Here is a 19,198-nt window from a genome sequence, read left to right as displayed (position 1 = left end):
CCCAATAAAAACTTTTTGATGTTGCTTTCTTAGACCTATTTATATCTGAAGAGAAAAAGAACAGCTGCAAAAAATCAAGTTATTAATGTGCCTTTCTTGGCTATTCCTTGCAAGCAGAGAAATAATAGGAAATGTGACTTTAACCTGCAGGCAGTTGTCATCTGCAGATATCTGTATGGAGCTTTAAGTAAGATGGAGTCAGAAAAGGATTTCTAATAGGTTGTCTGGGTGTCTTCTGCAACAAAATAGGTCACAGATAGTGTGTCTTAATTTTCATTCAGTTCTGATTTGGGTTGGTTTTTGTCTGTTTTTTTTTTTTTTTAATGTAGTCAGATGCTATTAGAAATACCCACAGTGTGGTTTCCTTGATGTGGCTTAAAGCACAGACCAGAAGGAATACCCAAAGTCCTGTGGTGCAGCTCACATGGGCCCATGCCCCACATGGAAAGGGGAGTGGGTCCCATGGCAGTGGGACCACTCTGTGTTTTGATTTCATTGCCATGCAAGATCGACAGGACAGTGACAGGGTGTAAATCAGGGCACAGTCTGGCCCTGGGCTTTGCTGCACTGTGTAGCCAGGCACTGATTCACCACTCCTGCATACAAGTTTTTCACCACTGTAACACTGTTTGTTGCAGTAGCATTTTTCCAGCAGTGACACAGCAGTGAGTCACAGCCCTTTTTTTTCCCCCTAAATGCTTATATGCACATGATTTCCAAAATTAGAAGGGAAGGCAAAAGGTTAGTTGCAGGCTATGCTGTGTTTGCTGAGAGGCTCTAGCAGTGACCACTCTGAGTCAGTGATAGTAACGAGGCTCCTGCTGGTTGTTTTTGTTTTCACTGGGGCAAGGATACTGAGCATATCATCAACGTGAAATAAAATCAGCTCTTACAATTAACACATTTCATACTGCTGCATGTTAACCAGGACGCTGTTAATGAAAGACTGAAATTTTGTACCACTTCCAGCATAAACATCTTTCATCCTAATTCCTCCAGAAGTGCTTGGGAGTTGGGAAACTGATTTGTGTTGAAACTAGGATTTCATCCTTCCTGTGTCACTCTCTCTTCTTTCATCATAAAATTGAATATGAAAAAGCAGAGCCTTTCTGTGCTACCTCTGTGCAGTAGTACACAATAGTGTCCTGGCAAAAACCAAGACTGCAGACTTATACTGCAGGCTGGTGGATGTCCTTTCTCAGCTCCTTCTGCTGCCATGCCTCCCCACAGGCAGTTTCTGTCTCAGAGCCCTACAGACTTACTGCCTTGAGACACTGGTGCTGGGAGCCGTGGCATTCATTACACAGGATGCTGCCTCACTGCAGTCACACTTTCTACAAGCACACAGGAAGAGACTGTCCTTGCTTACAGTTCTCTAGCCCTAAACCTTTTTCCTTCAGGGCTTTTTCCATTCCTGGAGCTTGTTCTGATGTGGACCTTGGCTTTTTCCCCCTGTTCTTTGGTGTTTCATGTTCTTCTCACTCACCTGCACAAACCAATAACCCGGTGCCTCCCCACACCTTGCAAGGGCTTGTGCTTTGAAATATGCTGATCATAAACACCTTTCATGTCTCTGTCACCAGACACCACACATGAGTGTACTGGGGCCAAGCTGTCACCTGACATGAAAACAGCAAACAATATGAGGGAGAAGAAATAAATGTAATTCTTTGAGAAAATCTATGGGTTTTGTTCAGATTTGGGCTTTCAAGAAGCCAGGGTAAAGGCTGGTGATTTCTTTGTTTCCTTTCAAGGTATGGAGGAGGGAAGACACCTGGGGAGAAGCTGGGAAATACTAAGGCTTTGGGAGGATACAGCAAAAATTATCTTGGGAGCTGTAGAGCTCAGGGGTCTCAATAACCCGATGAAGATAAAAGCTGAGACCCCTGAGAAATGCGCTTGTTTCTCTGGTTTGCAGGTTCATGAAGACCCCAGACGAGATCATGAGTGGCCGGACAGACCGCCTCGAGCACCTTGAATCCCAGGAACTGGATGAACAAATATACCAAGAAGATGAGTGCTGAAGGAAACAGGTGCAGCACCTCTGTGGGTCCAGGGGAGAAACATCTGCCTGACGGTCGGCACGGTTTGGGAGGGGAAGCAACAACACAGGAGCAGTACTTGAGGTCACTGCTTAGCTTGAAGACCACGCAGGACCTGAAGCACCTTAACAAAACAAACTAACTGGCAGAAGTGGTGCTGGCAGGAAAGCAAAGGGGAGAAAGCCTGGACTTATGCACTACTTCACTGTTCCTACAAAGTCTCCCTTGAGTTTTTTCTTTCTTTTTGGTTTGTTTCAGTTTTGGGGTTTTTTTGTCATTTTTTTCCCTAATAAACATGCAGTTTGACTTTCCTTATCTCACATAGGACAAGACACCAGATTATGCTTCTTCTTTTTTTGGTTTTTTGTTTTTGGAAGGCTTTCCTATGGAAATAGAGTGCTCCTATTTTCTGTGCAAGTCTCATGACACAACACTGCATAAACAATAGCAACACAGAAGGGATTTGCTCAAGGCTTCCAGTTTGCTTGGATCAATTTATATGTGCTGCCACTGAGAAATGTGTTGAAGCTACCAAAAGAATATCTCACACATACCTGTCAAATGAAGAGGAGACACCCTTCACATGTAGGCTGGGCTGTCATCCCAGCATAGCTTGGGCTCACAAAGAGTACTCCCGAGTGGCTGTTAACTGCTGGAATATGGACCAAAACCAATCACCTAAGTGCTCCAGAGAGGAGAAAAATAAATGTGACAAACCTCTGCAAGTGACTATCAGTTAACATTTTCCCTCCTTCTAGCAAAGAAGTGATAGAATGGAGGAGGGGGAAGGGAGGGTGGGGACAAATACATATATATGTGTGTATATATATCTAAAAGTTCCATATGTATATATATATAAAAATATATATGTAATTCCCCCCAGTATATTCACAATGCAGGGTTGTGAATTTCAGTTCAGAGTTTTCTATAAAAAGAAAGACTGAAGCATCTGTAATTACAGAAGGAAGGGGTGTTTCTCATACCTGCTAGCAATTTTGGGGTGAAAGGTGAAGGACTGTTCCTTACATCATAGGGAGAAAGCAAAGGGACTCATCACATGCTTTGTATTACTCAGAAGCCTCTCCAGGATCATTTTTGTGCTGCTGGAGAGGTAGATGATTCACCACTCCAAAATCTGATGTTAGAGAACTAGAGACCAAATAGCTATACTTATATCTTGTAATTGATTTTGGCTTTGTTTTGGGATTTGGTTTGTTTTTTTTTTTTTTTTTTAATGCCTCCCACTGCCCTCCCCCATCCTACAGCTCTGCCATCAAGGAAGCTTGTCCCAGCTTGCCTGTTTTTAACATGTTTTAAGACAAGAGAAAAACAAACCCTACAGCTGTGTTGCTTTCTTGGTTTGGGGTTTTGTTCTGGTTGCAAGGTGCCTCCATTTGGTTTGCTGCACTGAGGGTGCTTGGCATGAGGTAAAGAGCTATGCCTAGTTTGGTCACAGAAAGCTCAGCAGTCCTTGATGCCCAAACAAGAGAAACTGCTGGCCTGTTTCATTTCACAGCTTGGACCACCAGGACAGGAATGTCTGTGGTGTCCAGTGATCCATCAGCAGTGGTCCTTTGAATGGAAGGAAGATCTAGCAGCAGAAATGATGCTTGCAGAGGGAGAAGGTTATGGGAAAACTGCAGGAATCACATTGTGCCTGAAAGAAAGCACGTCCACAGCAGTGCATTAAAAGCAGAAAGCCTCTTTAATGGAAACATAAAAGAAACTAGATCTGGAAAAAAATCAAAAGGCTAATCTAATCCATTTCAACCAAAAAACAAGGTACATTCCCATGATAGGGCTTTTATCAGCTATTAAACCAACACGACATTTGCTCTTTCCATGTATTTAACAGGAGGGTTAATCTATCCAGGAAAAAATGGCACTATGCAATGAACAGTGTCCCCTGTGTTTAAACAGAGATAGGCCAATCTCACCAAAGACTTAATATTGAGTCACAGGTCGTAGAAGGAGCAGCTTTGTTAAGGGTGTAAATAAGCATCGTACAACAAGGGGAGATTTTTCTGAGCCAGTATCTGATGAGGAATGACAGGGTGTACATTTCTCCCTGAGCTTTTCCCAGCCACGTTTTTCTGTAAAATCACAGTCAGTAAGTTACAAGTCCCAGCACACCACGTACTTCATCTGTTCTGCCTCAAAATAATGGACAGGGGAGTGTTTTTTAGCACTGTGTCACCTGTCTCTGTCGTGACTCTGAAGTCGCTGGAGCTCATGAGGCGTGAGATTGGGAGACACTGTGGGACTTCAGTAGTCACAGATGTGAAACCTAAAGTCCCTTGCCTTGAGACCACAGGGACCTTACTCTATCACGTTGCTCAAGGGCCCCCAAGTTGCAGCCAGGTCTCTGGAGCTGGAATGAAGTGGTGAATTTGACCAGAAGTGTGACTTTGACCAGAAGTGTGAATTTGACCAGAATGTGACTTTGTGACCAGAAGTACCGATGTAAAGAAGGGCTCTAGCTGGATCCTTGGGTGTCCACTGGTAGAAAGAGAAATTTTTTACAGAGGATGATTAATCCTCTTTACTGCTGTGGTCTAGACAACTGCATAACTGCATTATTTTCTTCAGCCTGCTGTTACAAGATGGTGAGGGACAAGAAAAAAACAATAGAGACTTTCTGCATAAAGTGCTCTGATGAGTCACAGCTTTTTGTCATGGCCAAGGTGCACACTGCAGAATACAGAGAAGCAGAGACAATCCACCCATTTTCACCATTATCTACCAAATTAAGTCCATCCTCAGCACTGGGTAAGACAGGAAAATCACACATTGTAGGGAAGCTTTATAGTGGAAATGTTCACCTTTACAAAGAAATGCAATCACTTCCACTTGCAGAATCTCAGTCAAAGGGGAAAAAACGTTTGTGGCTGTTGGAAACTCTTCCCTGTTCACACATAAAGGACATCTTAAAACAACATCATCACAACCACAGAGAAGGAGTTCTTTCAAGGCTGATGCTAGTTGGAATGAAAGTAGCCTTTGACCTTGGAACAGGCCAGTAGCACAGAGGCCCTTCCTGTCTCCTGCCAAGCCTCCACGTGCCAAAGGGAACTGTGTGGGTGACACTGGAGCTGCCAGGACTGTAGAGCCTTAGGGCCTGTTGTGGGATCTGCAGGATTTGAACCGCTCTAGGGGTCTTGAAGTGAGTTTATTAGGTATGACTAAAGATAAAAAAGTAGTGGCAGGCTAGAGCAGCTGCAGGAGGGAGATTCCCATTGACCTCACATCCACTGGCAGATCCATGGGAATGCAAAGACAGCATTAACATCTTGAGCCATAGGAATGTGTCGCTGCCTGCCAGGGCTAGCAAAGGTAACACTGTCTTTCCACCAACACTGACACCTGCCTTCCTCCCCTCCCCCAGTTTCTGATTTCCCAGTGTAGAATTTGCCAGCTGCAAAACAGCCAAACTTTCTGCCTTTGCCACCAGAGCATGTGGGGAAAAGGGAGAAAGGGTTTCATCCTTGGAGATACACAAGTCACCTGGACGTGGTCCTGGGCAACGGCACCTGGTTGGCCCTGCCTGACCAGAGGGGGTTTGACCAGATCCCTGCCAGCCTCAGCACCCAGCAAAGGTTCTGAGTGGTTAAGTGGTTATGCAAAGGTTAAGTGGGACCTTCATTGTCATCAGCTTGCTACAAGCCTCAGCAAGCCACAGGTCAGTCAGGTAGGACATGCTGCAGTTCCACAGCAGAATATTTTCTTGATTAAAGTTTGAAACCTGCTGACTGCCTCTCCATCCAGAGAACACTACTGGGGCTCTTTCTGTGAACACTAAATTGCTGCCATCCTCCCCATATTTCAAACTCCACTTATGCATTCTCCAGATCTTTTTTGTCAGACTGCAACTGTACGCGAATCCAGAGTTTGAGGTCTTTTTTTTAAAAAAATAAAATTCTAGTGTTTTTATTGATGATGGCTTTTGTTTTTTTAAGGTGTGGTGTTAAGGGACTGAATCAAATGAATGTAACAAAACAAAAACAAGCCTATTCTCAGGGCCAGTGAGTTGCAAATAATTTTTAAAATGCTTGTAATTACATCATCTCAATAAAAAAAATTTAATACAAAAGCAGGAATGCCAAATTTGTTGGTGCAATCATTGCTACAAGGCTATTTCTTTTTAAGAGCCATGGTACCTAAGAGTATAGCACACAGCAGCTGTTCTCAGTCAGGAAATGAAACCTGCAGGCTCCCCCTGCCCGAACACGTATGAGCAGTGCCTTGATCTTCCCTGGGAAGTATTGTTCAGAAAAGTTAAGGCTGTCCCTTGAAATATTTACTTTGCTGTCTGTCCTGAGAGATAAGCCAAGTACTCCTCTAATGAGTGGATGTGTGTACCTGGTTCTCCTTCCTTCTCTTGGAGTGGACGTAGAAGAAAAAAGAAAAACCAAAAATGAGTTGCTGTGATGACTGATGCATCTTTTTATCCCGCTTAACAGACCAGATCAAAAACTGTGAGAGCAAGAGGTTTTAAAGAATATTCATCTTTGCAAACCAGTCTACGTACCCAGCCCCTCTCTTCCAGCATAGCAGGACTGTATTTTCAAGTGGTCATCCCTAACCAGGAGGTGAGGGGAGAGCAAGATGAGGTGGCACAAACTGCTCCCCATGTCCCTGTCTCCTGCATGGTGGGGTTCCTGCTGCTTTTGACAGCATGAGGCCTCTGGAGGGTTTTTGAACACCCCTGCTCCAGAGATGCCACCAAAAGCCACACCAAACAAACACATCCTTGCTCCAGAGAGGTGCCACCAAATGCCATGGCAAATAAACAAACACATCCCTTCTCCAGAAAGGTGCCACCAAATGCCACAGAAAACAAACAAACAAACACAACCCTGCTTGAGAGAGGTGCCACCAAATGCCACAGCAAACGCCTCCTGTCAGCAGCACACAGCCCACAGCCAGTGCTCTGGTGGGAGCAACTCAAAGAATCACAGAATGGTTTGGGTTGGAAGGGACTTTAAAGCTCATCTCATTCCACCCCTGCCGTTAACAGGAACATTTTCCCCTATCCCAGGTTGAACCAAGCTCTGTCCACCCTGGCCTTAGACACTTCCAGGGATGGGGCAGCCACAGCTTCTCTGGCATCCTGTGCCAGGGTCTGACCATCCTCACGGGAGAATTTCTTCCTAGTATCTAATAAAAACCTATGCTCCTTACACTTAAAGTCATTCCACTTTGTCCCATCACCTCCAAGCCCTTGTAAAAACTTGAACTTTCATGTAGGCTTCCTTCAGATAAAATCAAGTCTTTTTAAGGTCTCCCTGAAGCCTCCTCCAGGCTGAACAACCCCACTCTCTCATCCTGTCCTCTTAGGAGAGATGCTCCAGCCCTCTGATCATCTTTGTGGCCCTCCTCTGATCTCGTTCAACAGATCCATATCTTCATGGCAGGTTAAAATGTTTGGATCTCATCTACAGCTCAGGATGACCCATGACAATCTGGCTGATGCGTGAGCTAGGAGCACTCAGCTGCTTCTTGCTCAGTATTTATTTTTTGTTTCCTTTCACTGGTGTTTTTAAAACACAAAGGCAAAGAGTAAGCAGTAAGCAAGTCCCTTTCTGAGCCAAGACATCAAGAAGGAAACAAGGTGTGTTCCACCATAATTCAGTCCCTTCAGGCCATTTTCCTTTAATTTTAGAAGAGGAAATAGATGTATCCTAGACCTTGGCACAGCTTTCGTTTGCACTCTGAACAATAGCAAATGCTGTAGGTCAAAGGCATAGTGGAAGAAGTTCTCAGTGGTTTTGGCTATTGCTCCAGTGAGGATTAGTCTCAGCTCAAGAACTAGTCTTGAGTCCAGAGAACAACCTTTGGACACTCTGGAACAGAAGAGGCACAGCAGTGCATGTTCAATATCTCTTCCTTCCCATTTTCAAAGCTGACTGAGCTGCAAAGGAAAGCTCCCCGGCCAACACCAGCACAGGGAGCATGGACAATGCAGAGGTTTGCAGAGCACAGCTGCCACAAGCATGGTGGTGCACGATTCCTCCATCCAGCTCCCCAGCACTGACCAGGAGAGATTTTGCAAGGGTGTCAAAGAAGACCTCAGTGACTGTCCACACACCCTGAGGACCTACAGAGGCTGCAAACAGCAGCATTTTTTAATTATGTAGGAAGAAAGGTTTTCACTTCTCCCAGATGCGACGCCACCTCTGAGACACAAGCAAACAAGAAAATGCTGACCTCAGTTTGAAATCCAAGCAGCTTCCAAGCAACACAGAAAGAGCCACTTAAGAAAGATGTGAGGAGAGAAAGGATGCACTGCCACAGCATGAAGCCCAAAAGCAAACATGCTTCATTAATCACCTGAAAGAAAAGTGTGGTGTGTCGCTGTAAGTATTCCAACAGCACAGGTGGATCTACCACATGTCAGGTCTGTCCATACTGGATTCCCACACACCCAGGGATCTGCTGGTGGCACTGGGTTCACACAGGCACCTTGCTCAGTTCTGCTGCAGCCTCCTCACCATGCAGAACTGGAAGCTGAGCTAAATTGTATCCACCTGATGAGAGAAAGATGCAACTTCATGAGCTGCTTCAGAAGAAATGTTCCACTGCACACTGCCATCCCGCTGTGCCCAGCAAGGGGGAGGCTGTGGAGGGAGGAAAGGAAGGTTTGCAGCCTGGTTCAAGCTTTCACCACCCCGAGTACCTCCTAAGAGCCCAATAGAGAGCCAGGTGAGGATGAACTTCCCAGGACCCGCTTCTAAAATAACCAAGGACATGAGGTGTCAATGCCAGGGCAGCCAGAACTCCAGCACAAAATGTAAGACAGGACTGTACCAATGGTGAACAAAATCACATCCGTTTCCTCATTCTAGGTGTTTCTACCTGTTTTCCCCAATCAATGGGAAAGTTTTATGTCATTTTGAAGGCAGAGCAGAAAAAGAAGGGCAAGAGCCTGTCTTCCCACCTTCATCCCTCCATGGTCTTTCCTCACCCTGTTGCCTTGAAAAAAGGGGGAATGGGGTGTGGAAGTTCAGCAACCACCTCCACCTGAGCTGGGTTCAAGAGTGCCAATGTCACCAGTTAATGAAACAGCCTTTTTCCTCCTCCCCTATGGCAGTACTGTTGTATCCCTGCTGTAACAGCCCTCCTTTGCTCAAAAGGACAGCATTAACAGTGCTTAATGACCATCTTCCAGGGTTAGTCGTCATAACTTGGGCAACCTGTCTACTTACTGACCATCTCTCCACCCCTGGCTAGATGTCCAGTGAAGGGGAAGGCTTAGGTTGTCACTCTGCAGGACACCCATTTCTTGTGATTCCTGGCAGACTGTACAAATTTCTTGTAATTCTTGGCAGACGTACAAATGGAAAAGAAATAATCTGGCAATTGCTACAGAGAATTGCAGCAGTACACCTGTTTTCTTCAGTGTTGTCCATTTGTCAACAAAAGCAAGTGTGTGCATCTCCTCCATCCTCAGTGCCAGCACAGGAACCAGGCTGAGATATCAATTTAAAACCAGGCAGACCCTCTTTGTGTGACTGCTGTCACAAACTACAACCAACATTTAGGGCGGAAAAAAGGAAAACACAGTGCCCTCCCATAAGACAGTAGAGGTCGTTATGGCCGATATGATCAGTTGTAAAACCTGCAGGGACACATCAATCTCTCTGCCTCCTGCAAACACCTCTGCATAAAGTTTCCCAGCATCTCAACGTGCTGGAGAACAGCCACAACAGGAAGAATGATAACTGTTCAGGAATTAGAATTGATCTCCTACTGCCTGATAAACACTGTTAGCCTGGGGTTGTTGACTTGAAGCCAGGTTCCGCTAAATGGACAAAGTTTCCAAGTCAACCCTTCCTGGTGTTTGACAAGGTGAAGGGAAGGAACTGAAGACAGCTCAAACAAAGCAGGTATTGTTTCCAGTAGGCTGCGGAAAGATGTGAGTGCATGACCCGTCAGAAGAAAGTGAGGAAAAGAAGCAGGGGTTGCATGAAAGCTGAGGCAAGCAAAGAGTCAGTTTGGATGATCCGACAAGGAAAGCAGGGAGTGTTCGCCACAGGAAGGGCCAAGGTCAGTAACTTTCACTTGGCCAATGTGTGCTTGCAGGATCTGAGCAGGCCTCTATTCGAAGCCCTGCAAAATGAGGACTCCACCTCCTCTGTACCAAAGGTTAGTCATTTCCTGCATTAAAATGTGTCCCTTTTTTCCCCATTTAACTCCATCTTAATTCTGCTTCCAACCATTAGCTTTCACTGTGCTTCTCTTCTCTAACTTTTGTAAACCACGGTATTCCCACATGGAGATCCTTACTGACTGCAATCAGTGCAACTCTTACTCTTTTTTCCAGCTAAGTGTCTTAGGTTGCAATGCAAGACATAACCAAAAGTACGTATTCTATTAGCATCTGTTAAAACCAGGTGGGGCAGTTTTCTTTATCTCTTCCACAAGATATCTGCAGGGATATCTGCTGTTAATGGGCCATTGAGTCTCACTGCATGACTGATAAAATTCCATCATCCCATTGTGAGATGCTCTGCATCCTGCCCCTCTCAGGGGGAGGAGCCAAGCATTCCTACCTGGATATAATCTGAGATTTGGAACTCCACAGACAGCTTTTCCATTTCAAGAGAGGCTCCTGCTTTCCTTAGTGGACACCTGTCTTCTCAAACCAAGACAATAAGCAAGGGAGGAACTGAAGCTCCTTAGTGGCTTCCTGGAGGGGCTGCTCCTGGCCCAGAGAGCTGCAGGACACATCCACACTTGTTTCTTGGGGTGCTGACCAGCTCTTCCCTGCAGGAAAGGTTCCAGAGAGTGCATCAGTCTATTGAGAACTGGCTGATATGAAACAGAATGGGGAAAGGTAGGAACAAACCTTGAGGTGTCCTTCTGGTCCCATAAGAACCCAGATAACCCAACAATCATGCTTCTTCCAACCTTCCAGCTAGAGTGGGAAGTTCCCTCTCCACTTGGGAATGACCCTGGGGAGATTGCCTGCAAATACAGTAGCAAACACATCAGCAAGGCTGCCTGTGTCTTTATTTCTTTTCAAAATATTCTTAGTGTTGGTGAATGTTCTTTGGAACATGCTGCCTCACAGATTCTTCCTCCCCAACTCATATTCCAGATCACTCCTAAAATTTCCATGGAATCAACAAGCAAGGATAATTAATGGGCAGACAAATTTCACATGGCCAGGACTTCACCAAGTAGTTAATTCACACAATCTGACCCACCACTGAAATTTCCTCAATCTCACATAGAACAGGAGGAAAATGGGCCAGGGAGATCTGCCATCCCACAGTAACAATTTCATGCATGAGGTGACACCTTTGCTCTGCTAAAGCCAATGGAAATTAGGGCTGTATACAGTCTGTGCAACATAGAGATCTGAGCAGTGTCCAGAAAATATATTCTACCCAGGAAAAATTGAGGGTTTAATACAAAAGTAGAACTTAACCCTCACAGTAACCTTCTCAACCAAGTCAATTCCCTCCCTGGAGTGAGAAACACAACAGTTTGTTTTGATGGTACTTTGCAGAGACCTTGACATCAATCAAATCCCAGCGCAGATGAACTGACAGGACAAAGTCAGCCTCAGACCTAAGGCCTCTCAAGGACTGAGGCATCCAGTGTTGTCAAGTCATGTATTTCCCAACTGGAAGAGCTTCAACAGAGGTAATTTCACAGCAAAAGGCTGTTGTAGAAAACAAAGGACCCATTTCAAAAAACAAGCCAAGTCCATCTCAAGACTTAGATGGCCCAACTTCCTAAAGGACTGGTTAACCCACAGTTTTCATTGAAGTCAACAAAACCCATGGAATTGCATGGGAAGGAGCAGAGGAAAAGTGCTCAGTCCCTGCTGAAAAGCCAGCAACAGAACATGGCTACAGGTGTGAGAGGCAATTGTGACAGGGTAAATGGTTATCCAAGAGAATTTCACAAAGAAGAATGCATTTTTCATTCAGCCATAAGTCTCAGGAAATTATTCATTTTCCAAATGAAAACATTTTCTTTAAATTCAAAACCTAAAAGCTGTTTTTCTCCCAGCTTTTGTTTACAAAAGAGGGAAGTGTTTCAGCTCTGTCCTTTTTCATCCTTCCTCCACAAAATGTCAACCAAGCCTTGTGTCTTGGGTTGGGAAGTCAATTTTCAGAAAAAAAAAAAGAAGTGTTGTGAGGCTTTGCTGAACAGCTGTAGCTGGTGCTGCTGCAAAGGGGAAGGGGAAAGAAGAGAAATTCTGCTCTTCTTCACCTGTTAGTGATGGGCACAAGGCTATTTGTAATGAGCTCTTTAGACCCCAAGGCTTTCTGCCAGAAAAACAAAGGGGAAAATCAGTTCATTCACCTGTTCAAGAGCCATTTAAGCAGTCCTAATCAGAAAACAAGCATCTAGTTCACTTCTACTTCTTCCACCTTGATTCTTTTTATGTAAGACATGCCTCCTGTGGGTCACAGCCACATGTGTCTGTATGCAATGAGTGAGCAATTTCCAATCCACAAAATAAATGTCATGTTGTCTTTGCTCTTTTGATCTCCTGTTTCACTGCAGTGTTGCCAGCACCCCTAGGAAGCCACATGAAAAATTCACAGGCTTTGTGGTATAACTGAGTCTCTCCCTAAGCCCAGCTTTGCCAGGAGTGAGGACATCTCAGACGTGACACCTGCTCCTGTCCTCCACCAAACTAAGAGCTGTGGTAATAATGTGACCAATTGGGCATATGATTTGCTTGTAATTTAAATCTTATGGATGCTGAAACAAAACTGAATAAAAATAACAGACCATGGACACAGGAACTGTCTCTGAGTGTGTTGGCTGCCTTTTGCCTCCGTGAAAATTGACAATGTCTTAAAGTGTAACCAGATTGAGAACATATTGGTAAATCCATCAAATTACAGGAATGGATGTACCTGTGTGGGAAAGAAGAGGTGTCAGCCCAGGGGCAACCATGAGTAGTTGTTACAAAGCAGCAGGAGACAATACACTGCTTCCAGGAGCACCTGCAGAAGGCAGAGGAACACACAGCTCCATCTGAGACTAACAAGAGGAAAAAAGGATAAAAACATAGTAAAGAACCAGCTCCCCAGTTCTTTCTGCTCCTGTTACATGTCCTCAGGAGCAGCCAACACAACCTGCCTCACCCTAATCTACACTAAGGAGTCTCTCTCTGCAGCCTCAGATGCTAGTCTGATACACCCAGGCCCTCCCACGTACTCTCACACCCCTGCTGATGCCAGCACCAGCCCTTTGGCAGCCGCCATGCACACTGACCTGGTGAAAATAACCTGCACAGAAGGAAGAGGCTGGTTTTCAGCTCCTCGGTCTGACTCACCGCCCAACCACACGAGCAGCAGTGCTGCTGTAAGATGGATAGTGGGAAAAAGTATCCCAAAGTGGGGAGAAGAGCGGGAAACCACAGCCCAGGTGGATCCCACTTGGGCCAGCTCTCCGTGGCCATCTGCCTCCCATGGTGCTCCATGCTGCCATTCCCTTTTTCCTTTCTGACATCTAACCCAACACACCCACAACTATTTTCACTTTCGAGCAAAGCAGGCTGGAAAACAAAATTCCTGGGGCAGTCTTTGCACACTGTCAGACAGTGTGGCTGTTCTGCTATTTGTGCTTCAGAAGAGCTCATATGTGCTCTCTGAGGCTTTCAGCTGCAACCCTCACCACTTACTTTCCACCTTTCAATTATGACCTCCCCATCTGCTCTGTGCAGCCATCTGAGAGTGACCCAACAGTTTTGTTTCAAAAGAGTCTGTAGCTCCTTTGTTGGGGGGTTCATGGAGGGCAGAGGAACAAGAGTGGGGTAGAGGAACATGGAAGACAAGTAGCACTTCCATGGTTCATAGGGGACACCCAAGTCCCCAGAGCCAGACCCTATTGTCTTTCATTGGTGCTGCCCCTTTATTCACCCTGGAGCACCGTGTACCTCCAAACAACACTGTTGTCTGCACTGGTGACCTCCTGTGTCAAAACCACCCTGTGTGTAGGCTTTTCCAAGATAAAAATCCACTGGAGACAAAGTTAACTTCAGTACACATTATATCTGATTATCCAAAACACAGCATAGTCTCCTGGATGGTTCCTTGGCAGTGTGACACACACTTCCAGCACCATCTCATCTTTGATGAGGAGCTGGCCACAGGAGTAACCACCTCCACACAAGATTGCTGAAATTTCCAGGCTCTGAAATCCCCACGATATTCACTTGCCAGCTCACACCAGTATTTTGATCTTCACAGCTTCAGTGAAGATGAGCTGGGGAAAAATGATGCAAGGTAGGTGGGTGTTGCTCTATTCACAGAGGCAGCAGGTACTTTCCTAATGTCCCTGATTGCCCCTGAGACACTTCCCCTCACCTTGAACCCTTCTGGTCCTTTGCTGCCTGGTAAAGTCCAAGAAAGATACTGAGGGGAGTTTGGGGGTTCAGTTTTGTCATTTAGCAGCATATGAGAAGTCATTAATTAATTTAATTTAACTCTGCGATCTGCTTTTATTTATTTTTTTTTACATCTTTACACAAGTACGATGCTAGGTGTGCGGATCTGTGCTTGCATTGATAGTCAACAACTTCAGAGCCCTACAGAAGAACACAATGCCTGCCAAAGACAAGTTGCTTTCGTTCTCTTCACTCCCCCTACAAGGAGGCAAGAAGGATAATTGCAGTAGGTGTTGTATTCCCCACCCACATTTTTTTCTCACTGCCAAACACATTGCAGCAGGAACAATTGGAAACTTTTTCCTTGTGTGGGCCCTTAGCCTATATATAAAATGTACAAACATTTTTTCTTCTTTAAAACTAAGCAAAACAAAATCCCACCTCCTATATGGACTCACCTTCAGGGAGCCAATTCAGCTGATAAGGTGAGGAACTCAGTGGGATGGCTACAGCCACAGAGACAACGCTGATCTCCCAACCTCAGGGAGGGAGAAAAGGATGCTCAGGGACTGTTCATTCCATCAAGGAGACAAAGATAAAATGAGAAAGAGCTTTCTGAAAGTTACAGCTGCACACGCTCACCACAGAAGGATTGCAGAAAAAACAGCTTAGATCTGCAGCTACTTCTGCTTCTGCCAGTGATGGTGTGTTGTTCCCCAAAGGACCTTCCCAGGAAGCAGGGGTCTATAACTCAGTGTGATAAACTGGCACAGCATGACTGAAACCAGATGGACATTAAACACCTGACCCCAGATGCGAACTGGAACATCCATTACCAACACTGAATGCAGAAGCACCAACTCAGCAGCCATCATCAGCATGAGAGCCCAGCTATGATCAGTGCTTGGCACTTACCAGACAGACTGAGAGCAATAGGTGATGGTTCATATTTAGACAATAAGGCAGGTGCAGGCAGTGCCTGTCCAAAGCAATATCCTCATTTAGAAGAGGTGCTTCAGTCTCAGCTGTGTCTTGGGATGTCCAAGCACAAAAAAAAGCACAATGCATAATCCTCCACAAGTAGTTGTAGCAAATATTTCAAACAGCAACTTCATTTTGTTTCATGCAGTCACTTTTTAAAGCTGGTTAATGCTCAGACCTGTCCTGTGTGCCTGATCCCACTACCCCCTGTCCACCACACAGCAGGACTTCACAGGAGTTCCAGTTACCAGCAGCTGAACTGCAGGGCTGGGACTTCTTTCTTGAGAGAACCCAACTGGAGGCAGTAACCCCAGTGCATGGGGCTGTGGGCTGGGTGTGGGCTGCCAGGGACCACAAGGGGAAGGCCTGCACCGGCTGTGTCCAGCTGGGGGTGAGGCCAGAGAGGCAGCGTTTAGCCCCAGCACTTTACCCAGGATCCCCCAGGAAAATTGCATCTGGTGTGCTGACGCGAGTCAGGTTTTGTTCAGGATCAAATGTGTGTGATATCTATATTCCAGAGCTACAGCTGTGATGAGGTGGAGCAGAGCAGGACAGAAGCCCTTGCTGGCTGCTCATGTCCACCTTCAGCCCCCTGCCAAGGGCTGAGCCCAGCAGCCTTCACCACCAAGCTGCTGTGCCTGCCCAGGCTGTGTTCCCCTCACCAAGGGTTCTCTGGGGTCCCCTGCATCTCCAGCCCTCACCCTCCCACCCAGCACTGCAGGCAGCAGTGGTGGCCCCAGCAAGAAGCAGGCACCAATCTATCACAGTAGGTTATCACTTTCTCTCCTCTGACAAAAAATAAAATGATCCCCACCTTGCTGCCAGCAGCCTTAACCACATCACAAACAAGGAGGAATCTACAGAAGTATTCAAAACATCTGGATGTTGTGCCACCATGGCAATTAAATCCACGCTCACTTTCTCACACAGTGCCTGGGGGAAAACCGACAGCGCAGCAGGTCAGAGGAGGACATGCTGTGGTAATTTCGGCTTCCTCAAAGCCCAGATCTGTGTTGCAATCTCCAAATCCACCCTTAGTGGCAGGCCTTGTCCCAGGAGCTTTGTCCTCGCTGTACAGGGGGGCTCCCTGTCTTTGGAGGAGAATCCACGTGCCCATGAGGGACTGCAATGCCCAGGGCTGCCTCTCCAGTGCCCACCTTGAGCTGCCACTGTGGAGCTGGGGCAGAGCAGCAGCCGAGCAGGGCTGAGGAAGGGGAACGTCCCCCTACTCATGACTAGCAGAATTATAGAATCACTGAATATCCTGAGGGCCCTCAGCTGCTCCTCACACGCCTTCCCCTCAAGGCCCTTCGCCATCCTCGTGCCCTCCTTTGGACACTGTCTGATGGCTTTATGTCTTTCTTACATTGTGGCACCCAAAATTTCACACAATATTCCAGGTGAGGCTGCCCCAGAGCAGAGCAGAGCAGGACAATCCCCTCTCTGGCCCGGCTGGGCCTGGTGCCCCCCAGGACATGGTGCCAGGACATGCCAGGCCAGCCTCCTGTCCCTGCTCCGGAGCTGTGGCTGGACGAGGAGGCCGGGCAGGGATCCACTGCGGGTGGGTGAGGAGAGCAGTGCAGCTGGGGCTCTTCCAGTGCTCTCCCCTCACAGCCTGCCAGAACAGGCCTGCCCGCTCCCTGCTTCCCCGCCCGCTCCCTCCTTTCCCGAGTCCACGGCAGAGCTGGGCTCTCCTTACCAACATGCCTGCAGGCCAATGGCACCCCCATGGAAGACTTGTCATGGATCTCTAGTCCATCAGAAAAAACTGAGTTTTTGTCACAACACGACTGCAGCAGTGCCTTGGCTTGGCGGCATCTCAGAGGGTGAGAGGTGGGTTCCCCCAGCCCCTTGGGCAGCCCAGGTGAGCTGCCTGGGTCCCTGCTGCTTGCACGACCTGCAAGTGTCCCCACTGGACATTGGGCTGTCCAATGCCCAAACTTTCCAACCCTCATCCCTTGGACCTGTCAAAAACAAAAATCTGCTTGGAAATTCCTCACCACCAATACCAACTTTTATTTTCTGCATCAGGCACACAACTGAAAGAAAAGAAACTGTAAAAGTTTAAATCATTTAATTGGCCACATTTTGACATCCAGTCTTTTCTGTCACTGACACCAAGTTTCCAGTGAGGAAGTTGAGGAGAATAATAACACCACCTTGAAGTCAGGTAAGAGATTCCTGTTGGAGGGTTGCACAGGAGATCCCCAGCAGTTATTGCCTGTTATCCTTGAAGAAAATCCCAAGCCAGCATCCAAACGTAGCTCACGTTACCTCCCAGTCTCTCACCCTTAGGCTCTTGCTTTCATTGCCTTTGGACAAGGCACATGCTCTCTCAATTATCTTTTCAGCAGAAGCTTCTAGTTTATTTGCGGCCCTCAAATACCTTTTTGTTCCAGCTGATTTCATTACCTGGTGGAAACATGCTCTTTGCAACACGGGTGATCTTGGCTTTACATGGATGTGTGCTGCCTAATGAAATAGGGCCCTGCTTACTCACTGCAGTTCCTAGAAGTTCATTCAGCAGAAATAAAGAACAATTTGACAACTTGGCTACCAGGCTACAGGCTGCTGGCCAGTGTACAAATCAGTAACCAACTAGATGAGACTAAAATCCTTTCCCCGGATTCAGCTGGATGAGCTATTTTTGTGAATAGCGTATTTTCTGGGAAAAAGCCGTTTCAGATGGATTGTCAAGAACTGCAAGTTCAGGTCAAGTGAAGCAAAGAGTTCCAGCTGAAAACAAGCAGGAAAAAAATTATAGCATTGAAAAAGTTTAATCTGGCATCCCTGAAAATTATTTGTTCCAGAAATGTCAAATGGAAACGTTTTGCTTTTTCACTTCAGGATGGAAATTTTAATTTAAAGATTGACCTAAATTTCTATAAGGAAGATATTAATTAACAGGAATAAGAAGGAGACTATATCACTCTGGATCATTTCAAGATAATAAGAAATGCTTGGCTGTTTTTTTATTTTTCAAAGGGAAAAAAATCCTGATCTTTGCCTTGAACCAGCACTTCTCCCAAAAACATTCACCTTAGCTACTGAGCAAAACTATGGCCACCTCCCTACTGGGCGTTGCAAACACTAAGAACAGCTCATAGCACATCTTCAAGACTACTATTTTTGGTATGCACAAGGACCACAGAGAGTTTACTCAATATATCCAGGGACATAGGATGGGCAAGGAGAATAAGAAGAAAACTTTAGATCTTTTGATACACATTTTCCTGTCATACAGTTAGTATGGCTGTCACTGACAGGGATCCTTTTTCTCCAGCTAAATGAAGGCTTAACTCTCATCCCAGGGTCCACTTGAGGAACATTTTAGAGTCACAGTATTACCAACATGGGGAAATTAAATACAGAGAGGGTTTTGAGCTGTGATTATGTAATAAGCAGCCTGAAAATTTGGGGCGCCTGTGCTTTTGGCTGCCCGACTTTAGATACCTGCAGCCTGATTTGCATGAGCATTAACGCATCCAGAACTCCTACTGAGATCAAAAAAACAACTCAGTGCCTCTGCAAAAACAGGTTGCTGGCATCCAAAATCAGAGGCACGTGCATTTTTCTAAAATCTGGGTCTGCACCTCTCATCTGAGGTGGCCTCTGAGCCAAGAGCAGATTTCAGACTCAGCAGCTCCTGAGAGAATTCAACCCAATTTCTACCTCGACAAAAATCCCACAAAACCCCTCTTAGAACTGCAGAGAGAAAATTTACTCTGCTGTCCTCTCCCTTTTGTTTTGGGTGTTGGTTTTTTGGGTTTTTTTGTAATCATCCTGATTTGGGCATTTCTTCTAGAGCCTAGAGGTA

General features: G+C 46.0%; 1 protein-coding gene across 3 annotated transcripts in view; it reads left to right on the top strand.

Moving 5' to 3' along the window:
- ETV6 (ETS variant transcription factor 6) overlaps window positions 1-5,976 on the top strand; it is a 127,117-nt gene extending 121,141 nt beyond the window's left edge. For all 3 annotated transcript variants that reach the window (XM_041485952.1, XM_041485951.1, XM_041485953.1), the window contains one exon: window positions 1,919-5,976. In XM_041485952.1, the coding sequence (XP_041341886.1) occupies window positions 1,919-2,024 (106 nt within the window). In that variant the 3' untranslated portion in view covers window positions 2,025-5,976. The remainder of the gene's footprint in view (window positions 1-1,918) is intronic.
- Window positions 5,977-19,198: the final 13,222 nt, after the last annotated feature.

Source organism: Pyrgilauda ruficollis, unplaced genomic scaffold (assembly GCF_017590135.1).
Source record: "Pyrgilauda ruficollis isolate IOZ18807 unplaced genomic scaffold, ASM1759013v1 scaffold73, whole genome shotgun sequence".
Classification (NCBI taxonomy): Eukaryota; Metazoa; Chordata; class Aves; order Passeriformes; family Passeridae; genus Pyrgilauda; species Pyrgilauda ruficollis.
Note: the sequence above shows the minus strand (reverse complement) of the source record. Positions and strands in the feature narration are given on the sequence as shown.